We start from the raw sequence: 19,195 nt of genomic DNA, 5'->3' as shown, positions 1-19,195 counted from the left end.
CTCTTCTTTACTCCATCATCACCATCATCATCATCTATTGATCCTATTTAAAATTTAAAATTCTCAAATGTGTCTTCCTTTTCTAAGACACTTGCTATCATTCAACTAAAGGTTCCTTCTTCTCTGGTAAAGAGGCCTTCTGAATAGAAATATTTTCCTTCAAGAACACAGTTTATGAGTTACACTTGATAGAGATAGTCAAGACTTATTTTATAATAAATATTTTTTCTTTGGATAATGTAGCATCTGTCTAATGAAAGTATTCAAAACTCTTCTCTCTGAAAATGAAATAGCTACTTTTCTGACAGAAGTAGCATTAATTTTATTTTTACAGATAAATCAAGCTATTAAATAAATTTAATAGAACAGCCTGCCTTAACAACTAGAAGCAAAGATGAGACTATTTTTTCACATATGATTCAGACCTAATCCTAACATCTTAACTTAGCCAGATTGTCTTTTAAAAAATAAAAATTTTGTTCCATACACTTTCTGCAACATTTGCTTCTGAGTGTTAAACACTCTCAAATGCTGTCTTTTCATTACAAGTCCAAATACCTGCATCCTCCCTACTCCACCCCTCTCCCCGGTAATGTCTAACACCCCTATATAGATAGACCCAGGAAATTTGGACCTATCAGAAACAATATATTGAACTATGACTATGATTAAATATATTCAACTATGACTATGATTGAGAGGAGTAAAGAATCTTACCATCCGCTTCTATGCAGTCAGAGGACACATGGACGGACACAATACAGGAAACACAGCATACAATGTGTCATAGATTCCAAAATGGAGTGGAGAAAAGATAGAGTTATTCTCTTGTTGAGGTTTAATTTACCAAAAAAAAAAAAAAAAAAATGCTTAACAATAATTAGATGACTTCTGCTTGAAGACTTTTCAAAATGCCTAAATCTTATGGGCAGCAAATATCTAACCTTCTTACCTTAATAATTGTTACTTTCTATAGAGGTATATACCTTAAGAGCATTATATTTTCATTTTAAACTTTTCATTAAATGTCAATGTCAAAATTAATGACTTGACTATGAAAGTTATAGTCTCAATTAGATTTAATCAAGATAGTAATCTACTTATTTATGTTTCAATCAAATTACCTTTTAGATTTGCAGGCATATGACCCCTGGGATAACCTATATCTTGCTGATTCCAAATTAAAACTCTGTATGCATTTTCTCATGTATAATGAGAAAACAGAACTAGCTTATTCCATAGTGTTAGGATTAAGTCACTCTGAGGTTCAAATCATTAAATTTTAAAGGAAAAAAAAAAAATCTAAAGTGAAAGGAAAAAGATAACCATTAAAATATAGTGTTCTTTTCTGAGCTTATCATTCTATCAGTTTGCAGGGGACCACTCACATTTTACATTATTTTAATAAAGTGAACATGCAAAGAGAGATCACTTAAGCCTCCAATTCCTGCGCCACAGAAAATGAACAAATGTTCAAAGTCAAACTACTAATATCTGAGACCACAAAATTTTTTATATTTGGTAAAAAAAAAAAAAATTTGAATAGTAAATGATCCATATAAAAACAACCAATCTAGAGTTATTCAATAGCACAAAGGCATGCCAGTCATAAACAAAACAGAAAAGAGGTGAGGGACTTAGAAAGTGGCAAAATTATGGTAGCCACAGAAGAATAGAGAAATGTGACTGAGTATCATACACTTTACAAATTCCCATAACTGCCAATGTGACTCAATCAAACCTAAATTATAAAGATCGGCTTTATTCAAAATATATCCCCCTTCACCCCTACTTTCAACCTCACACCCCACATACACATCCGCTGTTTAGTCATAAGTCAAAGTACAAGAAAGTAAAGGGTTTAGAGGGGCATAAGAAGCTCACCATCAAGATACAGATTTCAGGACTGACTTTTAGTTTAAAATCTACTCTTAACAATACTTCCCAGGAAAAGAAAAGTACTAAACGGCAAATACTGCAAAGAATTTAAATCAATGACATTTTATCTGGCATCTATAATTCAAAGAAATCTCAAATAACACTTAAGAAAGCTGATTACTATCAAGACAATGGATAATATGGATAAAAAAAGTTAGATCAGCATTCATAAAATACTGTGATAATAATTGCTAACATTTATATATCACCCACTATGTGTAAGGCACTATACTAAAAGCTTTACAACTGTTATTTCATTTGAGCCTCACACCAACAATGGGATGTAGGTGCTGTTATTATCCTCATTTTACAGATGAAGAAACTCAAACAATTAGAGGTTAAGTGATATGCCTGGAGTTATACAGCTGGTAAGTGTCTGAGGCTGAATTTGAACTCAGGTCTTCCTGACTCCAGGCATTATGGCACCAGCTAGCTGACCTACTAATAATCATCAGATTCATGCAAATTAGTATTTCATAAAATTAAGGTGACTCACCTTTAACAATGACTGCCTGAAGGTAAGGGCATGCCATAACATTTGGTGTCCTTTTCACTTTCTATAACTACAAAGTACATAAAGGGGCTCCATCAAAGAGGCTCATTTGTTCAAAGTTTGCCACACTAGGCAGGCAGACTGCCAATCTCAGAGCACCCACCTCATCTTCCCTCTATGTTCTTCCTTCTTTCTTCCTTTCCGTTCTCTTACTACAAGTGCTCTACCCAATGGAATTGTAAATTTTGCTCAAGGGCTAGATTTCTTTCTTAAGGACTGAGTTGCTTCAACCCAAATCACTATGGCTCTCATTGATTGGCCAACAATAGGTCAATCACCATTTGGTCACTGTTTGGGGCCTGATGGCTCAGAGTTAAAGTAAATAGCAATCATTTCTATTTTGACCAGAAACTTCAAAGGTCTTCTCCCAGATTCATATTTTTTGGGAGTAGGTTAAAAAAAAGGCCATTTTCTGACTCATTTGTTACCCAACCTTAATAATTGGATAGTTACCTCAGTCAAACTGAGACCTGTTCAAGACTTTAGCTTAAAAACATTAAGGTGTCCCACTGCATCCAGGGTCTTCCCCTGACCTATATGTTATTGCTGAACCCAGATGGCTCTGGAGGAGAAAATGAGGCTGGTGACTCCACAGTCTTCCCTCATTTAGATCTAACTCACTTGCATATCACGATCCTCCTCCTCAAGAATGAAGGACAAACAATAACAATTCTCTTCCTGATCCAAGTTGTCAGAATTCCTCATCACTTCACTCCTTTGAGTATTCCCTAAGAATAATTAAACATCTAATGATAAAACAATGAATTCATCAGTTCCCTTCTCTTTTTCATTTCCTGCCTCTGAGCCCTCAAAAGAACGCTATCTGTGGAGGTATGTTAAGATGAAGAAAACATAATTGTAACTTTCATTCATTAATAGGTCCTAATCTATCAAGAAGCATTCTAGTCCCAGTGTCCAATGGCTTCTGAGACAGTGCTCTTTTATTCAACTAGCCTCCTCCCCTACCCTAATATTTTATATGACCTCTCCTCCCACTTTTATAGAAAGAAAATGGTTATTTTATGAAAAGGCCAATTTGCATATCATCTTTTGAAATACACATGAAGATAGGGAAACAGGAGATATCTTTTTTCAAATCAAAGAATGGCAACTTCCTAGAACTGTAGATTGGTACTTTCATTCTGGAAAGCAATTTGGAACTAGGCCCAAAAAGCCACTAAATTGAGCATATCCTTTGACTGGTACCCCAAACAAATTAAAGAAGGAGAAAAAGAAATCATATGCATAAATATTTACAGATATTCTTTTGATGAGAGCAAAAAACTAGAATTAGAATCTAAAGAGTGTCCATAATTGGGAAGTGGCTGAACAAATTTGGTATATGACTACAATGAAATATTATGGTGCTGTAAGAAGTAAGGAAAAGGATGATTTCAGAATAACCTGAGAAGACCTAAGCTTATAAAGACTGAAGTGAAAAGAACCAGGAGAACAATTTATATAACATCAAAAGATTAAAAGCTTTAAGAACTCTATTCAAAACAATGAACAAGTAACCATGATCTCAGAGGTGAAGCATGCTACCCATTTCCTGACAATCAACCAAGCAATCAATAAACATTTATTAAGTGTCTACTATATGACAAGCATGGTGTTATGTGCTGACAGAGAAGTGATAGACTCAGGGTACAGAATGAGATATATATATTTTTAGATATGGCTAATGTTGAAATCTGTTTTGCTTTAAAACGTATTTTTGTTTATAAAAAGAGTTTTGTTATTCTTTGTTCTTTTCGATTGGAACAGATAGAAGGTGGGAAAGAAAATTTTTTTCATCAAAAGAAGTGGGGAACAAAATTAGGCTTTTGCAGCTTTGTTTTGTTTTGAACAAATCATCACATCTTTATGCTCACATAAAAGAAAAGTGTAAGGAACATAAGATCCTTCTCTTTTTACCATGCCATGTCTCATGCAAATCTCAAAATTAGACAACATACTAAACAGATGACTGCAGAGAACACAAAAGGCTATAAGCACTATAGCCTTTTAAAAAACATATTCCTAAAATTATAATCAGTAGCCAGAAAATTCCTAGCTATTGATAAAGGAGGAAGGGGGAGAGGGAAAAGACAGAATACATTTGGGATGGGAAGGAAGGAAACAAGAGCTACAGCAACCTACAAAATATAACACAAAATCACAAACTGGTCCTAAGATTTTATATGGACCTCTTCTAAATTAATGATAACAGACTGGCAGGAAAGAAAACACAGGAGAAATTAAAATCATATCGTAAAAGCATACACATTAATTCAACTATATTCAAAATATGATCTTTGACTTATTAGCTGACACACCATGAGACAAATTAAACCACGATTATATTGCCATCTCCACTATAACTGGAAACAGCTACTATGAAAGGACTGCATACTCAGATCTCTTAAAAAAGTGAACACAGGCATTTGGGAATTTAGATCTACAAGTTTTTCAAAGGCAATAATAGATTGTGCAAACAATTTGGAAAATGAAAAAATACAAGAGCTAATGCCATTTGTTACTTAAAATTTTAACCAATCGAAAACTTTCACTACAGGGCCAAAACTGAACAAATCCAGAAGTCATTTCAGTCAGCAAATCTCTTAGGCCAGCAGAGAGATGTGGCATTCCAAAGCAACACTAGTAGACTATTTGATAAACTGCTAAACTTTACAGAAACCTACCAAACCTATTGAGGATGGTCTCAATATATAAATAAATATTGAGAAAATGAGCCCTAAGAGAAATTTAGCACCACCTAAGTGAGTCAAATTATTCTGACATTTATAAATAAAACCATAAAAGATGCAAAATGAAACATACATACATATGTACGAACATACATAAAAGATATATTGTTGTGATATATTGTTATCATTGTTATTGGCAACAAGGATGCAACTGGCACAGTTAGTCTCTCTAGCATCACATTATCTAATGTACTATGAGAACAAATGGCAACAATACTCAAGAAGATAAAACCTGAAAGAAGAGCTGAACCTGGATAAGTATTACATATAGAAAAAAGTAATAAGGAAGGCCCACAACATTAAAAATGCTCAGCAGGCAAAAAGGATCACAACTGGTTTGTTTACCAACAAAAAAGGGGGAGGTTATTGGGGAACAAAATTAGGCTTTTGCAGCTTTTTTTTTGTTTTAAACAAATCATCATTTCTTTATGCTCACATAAAAGAAAAGTGTAAGGAACACAAGATCCTTCTCTTTATACCACGTCATGTCTCATGCAAACCTCAAAATTAGACAACACACTAAACAGATGACAGCAGAAATCACAAACTACAAGCTTTGTTCAATGATCTGCTGAATACTGACTACATAAAGTATTAAACAACCAAACAGATGTTCACAAAAGGCATTCACCAATTTAATGGAATAAAATTATTCTATTTTTAGATAATAGATTAAGTCCTGCATGAAGTCCAAACAGTGATTGTGAGGCCAAAGATTTGATCCATTGATGACATTGTGCCAGTTGCACTGAATCCTACAGCATTACAAAACTTCTCTACAGTGAAATCGATAGCAGTACAAAAGAGACTGATTTAGTGATAAATATTGTAAAAAGAAAGTAGATCAAAAATGTATGTGTTGGACAGATAACAGCCTGAAGCCAGAACTGAAAATAAAAGAAAAAAAATCAGATTAGCTTGAATTTAGAAAATTGTGTAATAAATTATTCCAGAGGATTTAAAAAACAGTATAACAATCTCACCTCTCCAATGCAAATATATTCTCACAGAAACACAAATCAGGCAATACCTTGATTATTAAAAAACAAAAGTTAAAAATAACTTAAAAGACATATGATACATTTAAGTAAAGTGTATGCATACTAACAAAAGTTAAGCTGAATTAAAAATACTACAAAAACATGTGATTAGACAAGGAGATAGATACTCACATAGAAAGCAAAAACAAACAGTCTCAGCAACATGGTGGTTAAGCCCCAAGATATAAAAGAACAAGAGTAAGACCTCCAGTTAGATAATTAGGTCCCTTCCAGAAAATGCATGTGCAAACAGTCAAGAATTGCATAGGATATGATGGTATAGAAAGGTTACAATTTCTGTGATATACTCCCACTGATAAAATGTATGAATCCAAAGTATAGTTTACATCTTGATACTATGAAATTTGTCCAAAGCAAAGAACATCTTGATACTATTCTTCTAACAACGTCTAAGTTTTAGTCACCCAATAACATTACTGAGTTTATCATGTGGCCACCCACCCCCATCCCCACAGCCACAGTCTTATCTAATCCCACTGTACCAAAATGTAATTAGTTGCTATGTTGCCTCAAAATAGTGACAGAATAATGATTCAGAAGGTTTATAGTGTTATACAGCTTGAATTTACTAAATGGAGGTCCTTTCTATTAGATGTAACATGCAACATTGTGATTGATACTCAACAAACACAGGCTAATATTCTAAAAGAGATGAGGACTTGCTACTGCTGGGTCCCACATACAAAGCCTATTTAATTAAAACTACTCTGGTAGACTATTTATACTAAATTTCTGATCAATTTGCTCATTTCTTTCAGTATGTTTTCTCTGTCAAAAAATGTCTAAAGCGTAAATGATTTTCCAAGAAAACTCTAGAAGCTAAGATTTTAATAGTAAGATGGCAAATGATTAGATGCCAGTCAAATCCTGGTGCTTCTTGAAAACAACTAGCTTTAGGACTTATCCAACCAATATATCTTGTGATTTTTTTTTTTTTTAATTTAAGCTCTGAAGTTAGGAAACAAATATTTTCTAATACATAACAAAACCCAACAGCATAAAAACAGCTGATATCATTTGATAAATGACTCGGGCTAAAACATGAGTATATAAGCCTGTGTATTTTGGATAGAAATTCCTCCTCTTAGTATTTAAAGTAAATACATGTATATGGCACTATGTGTTTATTTTATTAATTTTAAGTATTTTACTGGTGCTTTTATATCATAGTCACTTCAGTTCCCTAATGAATGAAAATTCTTTTGTACCAAAGTAAAAAGCAAAAATGACCAATAAAGAAAAGTGTTTTGTGGGCCTGGGCATGAACCTGGCATCTCTGAGCTGAGGCACATAGCTCACACAGAAAGAAACCAAATGATTTAGTTTGGGCTACTGGACTAGTTCCATCTATGCATTCAAGTCCCAATTAAGTCACTGCTCTAACTCAGAGAAGGGCAATAATTTGCACTTGCAATCAAGAAAGGGACATTCTATAATCAATCAAAAATCTCCATCTTGGAAAAGACTCATGGAAACCAGTAAGAAAATGTTATATGAAACAGAAGGGAACACTTGCTACTCAGCTTGAGAGCAACAAAAACTCTGAGTGCCAACAGCAATAGCAATTTAAAGTTGAATAGAAAACATTCCTTAAATATGTAGATATTTAATCATTCTGATCTCCCTAGGTTAAAGGAATAATCAAAATGCAAGGACAAGCAATGTATTCACATCCTGCTTCAGATTATAAAGGGCAAATGTTTGAATATCATATTAGCAAGACAAGTCATTAATGTGTATTCACTTAACCTTATATAAAGGAAAGGAGTTTTCTCAGCTGAACAATGAGAGTCCCTTCTAACTGTTAGTAATGTGGTGTGTGATTCTGTTCTTCTCTTTCCTCTACTCTATGTCTTTTTTTGGTGTCCACTTAAAACAAACCAGGGGGAAAATGGGGCAAGATCTTAATTTAATTCAATATGCATTTATTAATTTACTGTATATATGACAAGCACTATTTGAGGCTAAATATGACAGATATAGATAAATAAGATAGATAAGACAAGCAGCACAGAAGAAAAAAAAAGATAGTGATAAGTGGATAGATGGATAGGCTAGGATAGTGAGGACAGAGAACGCCATGAAAAATAGGAAATGAACCTCAGATTGATCAAAATGTTACCTCACCTGCTATATAAACTTGTAACAAGGGAAATTCTCACCTTAAAACCAATGGGTCAAAATCTTCAATAGATAATTGATTCTCAAATGTTCTATTACCCCTTAAGAAATATACTATTCCTTGAGAAGGTAAAGTATAAGGAAATATGATACATCAAGCACAGCTGCAGGGGAAAAAAAAAGTACTAAAATTCTTCATCATGAGAAACCAAAGCACACATTGCCAAGAGATATATCTATAAAATATATACCCAAACACTCCACAGTCAAGTCAGTTTCCCTAAAAATATTACCAAAACAATTCCTAATTTTAAAATTCAATTCAACATCTAAGTGTTTGCTATACATACTGCCCTATGCCTTATGTTGAAAATGTTAAAATAGCAAAGCCTAACCTTCAGAAGTTTATACTCCAACAAGATATAAGTATCCAAAAAAAAACATAATAGAAGGCAGCATATGACAAATGCAAATGAGAAGTTCCAGATAAATGTTATGGAAAATTTGAGGTAGGAGAAGTCACTTTCAGATGGAAGAATCAAAGAAAGCTTCGTGAGTGAGGTCTTAAAAGAAGTGAAGGGCTTCAATAAATATATGAGGGATGGCCTATGAAAATGAACAGAGGTACAAGCCAATAGGATGAGATGGAAAAACTTACAGCACAATTTGGTTGAAACATTAGAATGCGTAAAATAGCAATGGAAAGGAAGGTTGGAAACTATAGAGGATACTCAAGTGCCAATATATGAAATCCATATTTTATTCTATAAGTACTAGGCAGTCACTAAAAGTTTCCAATCAATGGAATGATGTAATTAGATTTATGCATCAGAACAAATATTTTGGCAACTGTGTAAAAGACATACTGGAAAGAAGAAATTAGAGGCAGGAGACCTGTTGAGGAGGCTATGAAAACAGTCCAGGTGTGAGGTAACAAACCTCGCTGGAAGCCTATGCTAGAAGCAGAGGAAATGAAAAGGCCAAGATATAATAAACATAAGATACCAAGAAAGATAATTGATAGGATTTTGCAACTGAATAGATTAGAGAGAAGAAAGATGAAGGGTCAAAGATGACTGAGATTGAATTCAGAATTCAGAAATAGCTCCCCACATAAATTATTTCATTAATCCCCCAAAACATCAAGAAACTCTCTACTAGCTACTAACTACTTCAATGAAAAAGTTTACTTACCATAATATTGAGAAAATATGTTCATTCATTCAATTGGGTCATAACATTTCCATACCACATCATGTCTGAGCAATTTTAATTGTTGTTTCTCAACACAAGGTAACAATACTATTCATATAACATTATTTGTATGTGAACAAGCCAAGAATTATAGCAACTGAACAGTTATTCATGAGTAATTGATGTAACAGAAGCTGAGTTTTATTATATAACATTGCTGTGTACAAATTAACCTTGTGAACTTAAAAGTGTTATTTCTTATTAGCGGCTAAGATTTATAATAACTATGACTAACTTCATTCAATTTTTGTACTACAGTGTTCAATTACTAAAAAGTGACGACAGGTTATAACAGAATTTAGTACAGACTGGATCAGACTTCCAAAAAGGAACACTACCATCATCATAAAGTACTTTTAGCAATAAAAAATAATGGCTCTCACCATGTTTTTAAATTTGAAAGAAAGATATTCCAATAAAATCCACTCACCTGATCTTCTTCCTCATCCTCATCTTCTGCCAGGCGCTGCCTGCCCACCTCATACAACCTGCATACTGTGTCCATGTTCAGGGCATCCATACTGCCTTGATTCTAAAATCCACCCCACAAAATATGAAGTCAGTGCACCGTAGAATTAGGTATCTGTTTCAGCTTTGACCTACTTCCTTCAATTACCTCCCTGTGTCAATCAAAATAAGTGATGCTTGTAATAATAAATGTTGTTAAGCAGACTGCAAATGTTATATTATACCTAGAGCACAGAAAAGGAGGGAAAAGCAGTACAAGAAGGCTTAGGTGCTATCACAATTACTTACACACACACACACACACACACACACACACGCACACGCACACGCACACGCAGTTCTCCTGTACTTGATACTACAATGCTGATGATTTGATAAAGATAACCATAGATATATTTTCTAAGTTATAATGAGAAAACTACATTATACATTCCTCCTATATTGAATATTTCAAAAACATAATGCTTCCTCACCTCCCAACCAACCATCCTCTAAAAAAATATGATTTTGTACCTGAAAACAGGTACAGATGGACCACAAGATATCTGATAACAGCAAAAGACACTGATAACACACTTTTCAAATATCATCCAATATAAGCATAACATAAATGTAGCATAAAAGAATCAACCATAAATACTCTGAATAAATTCTAATCCAGACAATCTATATTCCTCTAAGCATCCTTTACCTCAATAACAGCAAGGTAACAGTCCTTGGTGTCAGTGCACAGGTCAAAAATATTCCGTTTCACATCAATGGTAGCTAGAAAACAGAATGTGGCAAAACTCAGGGAATTTTGTTATTGCTTTTTCTTTTAAAGAATTCAACATATTTTCAGAAATCTTAGCTCCGTTTTCTACTTCCCCTTGTTTTTTTAAACAAAAGAATCATTTTTTTAAGAAACAATAAAGCCGGAACAAATTTGACATGTCTCCCCCATTATGAGTTAGTCATTTTTTCATACAAAACCAAGATAATTGCAAAAACAAAATGGTAATGCACGTGTGTGTGTGAGTGCATGCGTGTATATGTTTTCTAGGAATAGGTAAATACCTAAAGTCCTCTCAAGAAAAAAAAGAGAAAGTGACATTGAGAATGTACATTTTCCCACAAAATATGCATATCTGAAGACTATGAGTTTTCATGCTTACCTATTGGCTTATAGTCTGTTGCATTGAAAGTTCTGAAAGATGACCCAAAGGGGCTTTTCATCCTTTCTTCCATTAAGTCATCTTCATCATCTGCCTGTAGCATAGCTAGTTTATGAGAAGAGAAACCGCCCCACCCCACCCCAAAATTTAAATTTAATCTTAAGTACAGACAATGTTGTCTTTTTAAATAACCACAGGTATTGATGGAATATCCACTATATTTGGTTATGATTCTTCTGGATATATTCTCTTGGTCATTTCTACAGAGTTTTTCTTTAAATAATATTCTCCTAACTTCACCAGTCTACTTCCCCCTGCTGAATTGTTTTAAGCAGTACAACCAATGTTCTCTAATATCATAAAACTGTTAAGTGGAAAGTGAATTACAAAGTTTTACAGAAGGTAAAGAAGACACCAAAACTGGAAATTAATTTCCAAGTGATTTCACATCACTATTACACATAATTAACATCTTTGAGGCCTGTTACTAAGCATTACAATTTGTATGATATTAAATCAGCACTTTGAAAAAAAGTTTTAATTTTCTATCTGGCTATCTTATGAAAGTACTTTAATTCATTAATTTCCAAATGCTTTCCTGTGTAGGGGAAAGAAATATTCCAAGAGCAAAACTACACAGTACTCTAGTAAGCTTAGGAGCTGGACAAAGAGAGAAAGATAGGAAGAAGAAGAATGGAAAAGTTATGTTCATTACCTCCATACATCACTGTACCCGTATAGTTGAAAACCACACGACACTGATCCAAAGCTGGGACTGTGTGCAGCAAATGGAAAGTTCGAAGGTCCCACTGAAAGAACAGTAGTGAAGGAAGAACCCTAATAAAAAATATTTTCTTAAACATATTCTAAGATCCATGGGTAAAACAAAGAAACTAAAGATCAACTTGTTTTATTTCTTAAGTTTCTAAGGTTTGATTCTAAAGAGTGAAGGTTCTCAGCTCCTTTCCATGTTACCAGAACAATGTTACTAAAATACATGGAAAAGTTGGAAGCTAAAGGAGAAAGATGAAACCAAGAGCCACCTCATATCATTAAGCAGATATCATATAGTCTCTTGAATCACAGGAAAGTATCTCAATCTACATTCCTGTACATGTAAGAACTATCCAAAAAAAAAAAAAAAATTCCCTTCAAACAGATGACTTTTCCTCTAATCTGTTATGTAAAGAATAATAATTACTTGAAATAAAACCTCACTGAAGCTCAATAAGAAAAAGAAATTTAAAAAAAGAGTTTAGTCATTATTTCCAGTAATATAGCAAAAACACAATTACCCACATAATCAGCTATTATTAAAAATCTCTCAAAGTTCTCTGTAGGCGCAAGCGCCCCTCAAAACAATAGAAGATTGCCTATATGTAAACATGAATTTCAGTTTTTAATTTCTCAGCTGCAAATTTTAAAAAATGTTTTTCATGTTGGATTTTTTTGTTTGTTTCTTCTAAAGAGTTTACAAATGACAAGTCAGAAAATATGTAGTTTTTTTTTTTAAATGAAAACTGTACTTTTCTAGCTTGAATTATTTCTTACAGTTTGCCAATGGTAACTGAAAGATATTTACAAGGTTGTTTTTTTAAAAATTTAGTCACTATACAGCTTTAATAAGTTCCTTTGAATTACACTGCTGAAAGCAGTATTTCAGCCTTAATTAATTAAAATCTGGATAAGTAACAGAAAAGTTAAAAATTAAATCACTTATACAAGTTTTTCTGTATTATACAAGACAATCACTCCATATTTGCAAAAAATCACTGGATGACTGACTAGATTTTTCACTTGTCTCCCAGATCTAACACATTACACACTCAGCCTATGAAACAGTACAAGGGACAAAAATGAACTAAATGGATATTAGTTTAAAAAAAAAATCAATGGCATCTAGCTTTCTGTACCACAGGCAGATCTTAATTTTAAAGGATTTATAACTAAAGAAGTTCTATTAAAGGTAAAGGATACAATTTCAGTATTAATAATAACTTCCAGTCCATTAGGATGGAAAACACCGCTGATGTTCATGTTGAACTTGTCAAACTTATGTATGGCCTGTGCAGAGCGGACATCCCAGAGGACCCCGTCATTTAAGACTAGATCATCTGTAGGATTAAACGTGGCACAGTTCCTCTTGTAGTTGTTGGCAAGATCTGGGTTAAAGAGAGTCAACAGCTTGTTGCCAGTCTGAATGTCATAAATCTTTGGAGAAAAAAAAAGAGGAGTGAGGAAGATATATCAGATTTGTGTGTTAGTTAAATTACAACAACAAGATCTGCAAACCCATTTTTTCTTAACTTCTCATTTCTGACAAGTTTTTTAAAACCCTAGTTCTCCCAACTTGCCGTTAACAAGAAACTAATCTATATCTTTGCTAAAATTCTAAAATGTAACAAATGGCTTTTTTAATGGAGATTCCTTTCCCAAAAGAAAAATGAAAAGAAAACAAAAAAGAGTCAAGCTTGCCCTCAAGATAAGTAGGAAGAAATTCTCTATTCCTATCACCATCTTAGAGAAAGGACATTGTGTCTAGCATAAGTGGGAAAATGGTATGTTTCCCTTTTCCAATTCAATGAATGACTATTGACCATTCTTTAGAGGGGAGAGTGGGATTCTCTCTCTTTGGGGAGAAGGAGGAAGAGAATGATGGACAATATAAGATTTTTCTTGAAATATTCTAACAAATTTATCCCCAAAACAGAACTTTAATTAATTAAAGCAAAATGTCCAAATACTCACAGCAGGTTAAATGCCAAGATATTTTAACCTACACAATCAATAAACATATATATTAAGCACTTACTATCTGCTAAGCACTGTGCTAAGTACTGGGGATATAAAGAAAGGGGAAAAGACATCCCAAGGAATTCCCCCCCCCCCCTTTTCTTTGACAATGTCAGCTTTTCAGTTTTTAAGTTTTTCTTATAGAGCCTAGAACTACCTTTCTGATTATACTTAGATCCATAGGTTAAGTATATAGTCTTCCAGTCAGAAGCATCTTATGTGAAACACAAGTACTTGATAAGTTGTAAAGTTAGGAAAGCAAAGGTACTTACATGGGCAATGTCCCCTTTTGTGCCAATGACCCTATCTTGTGAGTGCTTGCTGAACTCTACGTAGTGGTCTTCTGTGAAGGAATGCCTGCAGGCAAGTAACAGGTAGCAGATATATCATATTCTCTGGAAGCTGATCCTTGCAGTGGTTAAGTTAAAAACTTGTACCAAGTTAATTCCCAAGTTCCTACACAACTAAATTTAAATTTAAATTCACTAACTCTCATAGATAAAATGAAAATATTCAAAGATCTGGAAAAAAAATCTAGTAAGAGAGTCCTACCTTAATTTGTCTGAGTAAAATAAAAGTGCTAACATAACAAGTCTCAGCCCGTAAAAGAAGTAAACTTATGAAAAAAACTAGCAGGATCCTAGTCCTTTTATTTGTCAAGCTTTAAACTACCCACATGCAGAGGCAGCAAAATAGCCAACTGCCGTGCTAAAAGTTCATATGGGAAACAAGTGTAACACGTGCCTTATCCAGCTGAGTGAGGTGGGGACAGGGAAGGGAAAAAAATTGCTGTTGAATAATGAGTTGACAGTTAAATAGCATTTTAAGGTCTACAAAATGTTTTATAATCTCATTTGAAAACCTATAACAATCATGTGATATAGATATTATAGATATTACTATTCCCATTTTATATTTGAGGAGACTGAAGCTCAGGGTGGCTAAGTGACTTGCCTATGGTCACACAGAAAGTAAGTGTCAAAAGGTGGGATTTGAACCCAGGTCTCTCCTAATTCCAACTCCAGCGCTCTTTCCACTACACCACGCTGCATTAAACATTGCAATGGTAGGTTCAATCTGAGAAAAAACAGTTCTGGAATGAAAGAAGAGAGTAAATTTCCTCCTTTATCCATCAAGCTAAAAATTTAGGGGATTAAAGATTATTTAGAAGTAGTTAACAACCAATATTCTTCTTTTCCTATTAACTCCTTTAAAGGCATAGAGACCAGGCAGACAAAGAGTATACTCACTTCATATCAAACACTGATTTCATCCCCCAGAGTGCAGACAGGGGCTGGCTCCAAGTGGCAGATGTTAACAACAAAGATCCATCCTAAAAGAAGAGATCCAAGTAACAATAACAAAATGATAGTTAGCTGACATTTACACAGAACTTGAGTTTGCAAAGTGCTTTTTACACATTAATTCATTACAATCAACATTCAAAAAATATTTTTATGAAAATACATTTCTAGCCTACTTCTATAAAGCAACAGAGAACAGACAATTCCTATTAGAGTCAGAAACAACTAAGCTATATGATATAAGTTTATTCTCACAAAATAACCTTAGAAAGACTTAACTAAACTCCCTGAGACAATAATATACACTCCCAATCTTCTAATATGTAATAATCATATTAAAAACATTCTAGGGAGGAAGGAAGGAGGGAGGGGAACACTCATGTAGAAGAAAAAGTTTTCAAATTTATTCCACTTCTTTTTAAATCATGTCATATTCCTTAGTTTTCCATATCTGTAGTATTGGTCAATAAAAAATAAATCTATTATTGAAGGCACTTTCTATGAACTTGGCAATGAGAATATTTATTTTAGGTAGTCTCAAAAATGTGGGTCTCCTTTAGGGCTAATAATGATGTTCTGATAATATGAATCTTCTCTATTTTGGAGGGGAAAACCCTCACACCATGAGAAGAGTAATAATTGGAATTATGCAATATTTTTCTTCCAAGTAACTTATAATATTTTTAAATTCCACTTGGACAAAACTTTGCAAGAGAACCAGAAAATTTTACTACCTCTGTCAAGTACTGAGGCACTTGAACAGAAAACTGGATTCAAACCCCCCCTTTGATACATATTGGTTATTTGATTCATGTAAGTCATTTTCCCTCAATGCTCTACACAACTCTAGGAAGCAAAAGTGACAGAGAAGGTATCAACCTACACTGGTAGAAGAAGCTTCCTTACCTGGGAGTAATCCTATACTTATAAAATCACAACAGCGATTTCTATTTCCCTATCTAACAACTAATAGTGCTTACTGACATGGCTTCCACAATGAGAGGAGAACAATGAGAAAACAATCAGACATTGGCAGTAAGGCTTTTAATCTTACCCTGGATGGTTCAAGGTGTGTGATGGCAGAGTTATGACAGTTATAACTAGCCTCTTCCTGCCCACTGAACACATTGTAAAGTTTCAGCTGCCCTGTACACGTGCCAAGCATTAGAAACCTCTCTCGGGCTGAGAATGCACAGCAGGTAAAGCCACTTTCATCCTCATTTGCTTCCCGAAACACTGAAATGGGACGGAATCTAGAAAAAAACAGAGATTCAGCAGCCACAATACATCAAAAAGTTCTAAGGAAAAGAAAACTGAGACAAACTATATTAAACAGAGAGAAACTTGAGACATTGGTCTGAGGCATAGGGCTGGTATAGTCAGAAATGTTTCCTGGTAGCTAAACTTTTAAATGTTATAATGACCAAAAAAAAAAAAAAAAAAAACTTGCTTGATTTCTTTTAAATAAAAAGGAATTTTAATAAATTTTAAATAAAAGGAAAAAAATTGTCATTTTCAGAGTTAAGCAAAAACAAATAACTTACATATTAAATTAGTGCTTGGGGGATTTAAAAAACTATTCCAGAACTTATATGCCAACTCTATGGAAAAGAATAAAAACCAACATAAGCCAAGACAAGAAACAAGTTAGGAAGGCAAAGTTCAGGACAGCTCGCTACAACAGGTTCTAGAGAAATCAGTAGTCCTGACATGGCAGAGTTAGTATGTCTAGGATGTCAACAACATAACAAGGAGCCTAGAATTACTACATGGTCTCACAGATAGTCACACAAGTATGTTGACTTTGTAATAATTCAGCTACTTAGGCTGACTAATCTAGACTCATAATGCTTGTGTTTGAGGATTATCCCCTTTTCCCTAAGAGGTCAAAATTGCTTTCTTACCTGCTGAAGATGAGGTGCCTATCAAAGCACCCACCATCTACACCTCCGTACTTTGGAAAGGCTGCTCTGCGGGTTAGCCTCGAGGTAAAATTTGTTGGCGCTTGCCGCCTTTGTTTTGGCTCAGGACACTGGTGAGGGGTAAAAAGAGAAAAGGGGGGACAGGTGGCAACTGGGTTCTTGCAGCGAGCATGCTGCTCCCTAAGGTATTCTGTGATGATACTGTCCAGCGTGGGAGGGGAAGGAAGATGTCTGTCCAACTGCTTTTTTATGGCTGGGCTTTGGCTGTAGGCGCCATGGTCCGATTTCTGCCGTAACACTCTGATTTTCCTGCCATTGCAGGGTGATGGCCTCTCCCTGATAAAACTGATCCTGCCAATCAAAGGGGAGCTGCCTGCATAAGAAGGGCCAGGTAGGGCAAGTGGACCCTGTGGAGGCCGTGACTGAGAATGGACAGATGAGGCAGAGGAGGATACACTGGCATGGCTGCTTAGTCTGGCTGCAATGCCATTGGCAATGCGAGGGGTACGAGGCAGAGAAACAGGGGAAGCAGCAGCTGTGACAGGAGTGAAGGCAGAGGAATGAGATGCAGCAGTCATGGGTAGATCAGCCTCTCTGGTGAGGACAGTTGCTGTCTCTCCCAGCCCTTTGGAGATGAGATGATTTCGGATTAAAAGAAGCAATTCCTTCTCAGGAAAAGAGATTCTAGACTGAGCTACCACATCTGCTTTCTGCAGCCGTGCAAGAGAGACATCAGTACCAATAAGGAGGGGCTTTCCGGATACACGTTCAATTAGCTCAGCAGCATATTTGCAGAACTTGACATGGTCACTGCGTTTATCCTGCAAAACAGGTTCCTTCATCAGCTGCTGGATCTGGCAGCTACTGAAAAGAGGCAGCTTGCTGATGATCTGCCGGACAGTACTACTACGAGAAAGTCCTACTAGGGCTTTGCACGCTAATGCTCTGATCTGGTCTGCATCAGTGATGGGCATCTTGATGGACAACAATGACAAGAGCACCTTGATACCATTGTTGGACTGTACCACATTCCACATCTTGGCCAGCGTATGCTCACTGCTTTTTGGAGGCTGAGGCAGCTTTCGCCTAGGAGTTCCAGAGATGAACTTGCCAATACTAGAGATCCGGTTATCTGGGCCACACACACAATTGATAATGATCTGAAGAGCGGATTTCTGAATTTCAGCATCATGGATAAAGAACTCACCCTCTGCTACTCCCAAGATGATGCTGATACCTATTTGGGAGAAAACAAAATGTTTTTATCCTTTTCTCCCCAATATTTCAAATTGATACTCATATTAAGATTCAGAAGAACACCAATAACGAACTGAGAGTTGTGTTAATTTTGCTTTAATACTGTAGAAAACAACTTGAATTTTCAAATCACAAAACAAAGATATTTATTCTTTGCTGCAGAAATTCCAATTGTAGATTAAATCTATATTAAATAACCTAAAGAGTGAGGGCGTAGTCATTCACTTCAGGTGGTCTTTAGAATGGTATTCAGAAGCAAGGTAAGCTATATATAACAGTAATTCATATCTTCTGCCTCCTTAATTTTTCTAACAAGTGTTGCTAACTTCAATTTACAGGTGAATAAAATCAAGTTCACATGAGAAATGATTTGTTCAATTATATGGATAGTGAATAGCAGCATATGACCTGATGTCAGAGACCCTAACTCTGTAACATGCCTCAAAAGAATATTAAGTTCTTCCTAGAGGTTTCCAAATGTCCTCTATTTCCAAGAAATTCTCTTTAACCCTTCCTTTACTCTACAGAGTCTCAAAGAAAAATGTGTATGGGTCAAAAAAACATAGTGGGGCATTATTACTGAAGAATAGCCTAAGAACACCTTCATATTATTATGGAAC

At 34.9% G+C, this 19,195-nt stretch overlaps 1 protein-coding gene across 9 annotated transcripts in view; it reads right to left on the bottom strand.

The window, feature by feature from the left end:
- DCAF1 (DDB1 and CUL4 associated factor 1) overlaps window positions 1–19,195 on the bottom strand; it is an 83,133-nt gene that overhangs the window by 9,168 nt on the left and 54,770 nt on the right. For 5 of the 9 annotated variants that reach the window (XM_031958575.1, XM_031958556.1, XM_031958567.1 and 2 more), the window contains exons 14-23: window positions 17,301–18,555; window positions 16,451–16,649; window positions 15,343–15,425; window positions 14,365–14,449; window positions 13,277–13,510; window positions 12,015–12,108; window positions 11,300–11,404; window positions 10,837–10,910; window positions 10,108–10,209; window positions 718–726 (exon numbers count right to left, since the gene is read on the bottom strand). In XM_031958575.1, coding sequence (XP_031814435.1) covers window positions 718–726; window positions 10,108–10,209; window positions 10,837–10,910; window positions 11,300–11,404; window positions 12,015–12,108; window positions 13,277–13,510; window positions 14,365–14,449; window positions 15,343–15,425; window positions 16,451–16,649; window positions 17,301–18,555 — 2,240 coding nt within the window. The other 4 variants (XM_031958584.1, XM_031958569.1, XM_031958561.1 and 1 more) reach the window with 3 other exon arrangements.

Source organism: Sarcophilus harrisii, chromosome 1 (genome assembly GCF_902635505.1).
Source record: "Sarcophilus harrisii chromosome 1, mSarHar1.11, whole genome shotgun sequence".
NCBI classification, from domain to species: Eukaryota; Metazoa; Chordata; class Mammalia; order Dasyuromorphia; family Dasyuridae; genus Sarcophilus; species Sarcophilus harrisii.
The sequence above is the reverse complement of the archived record's forward strand: the minus strand, read 5'-3'. Positions and strand labels throughout refer to the sequence as shown.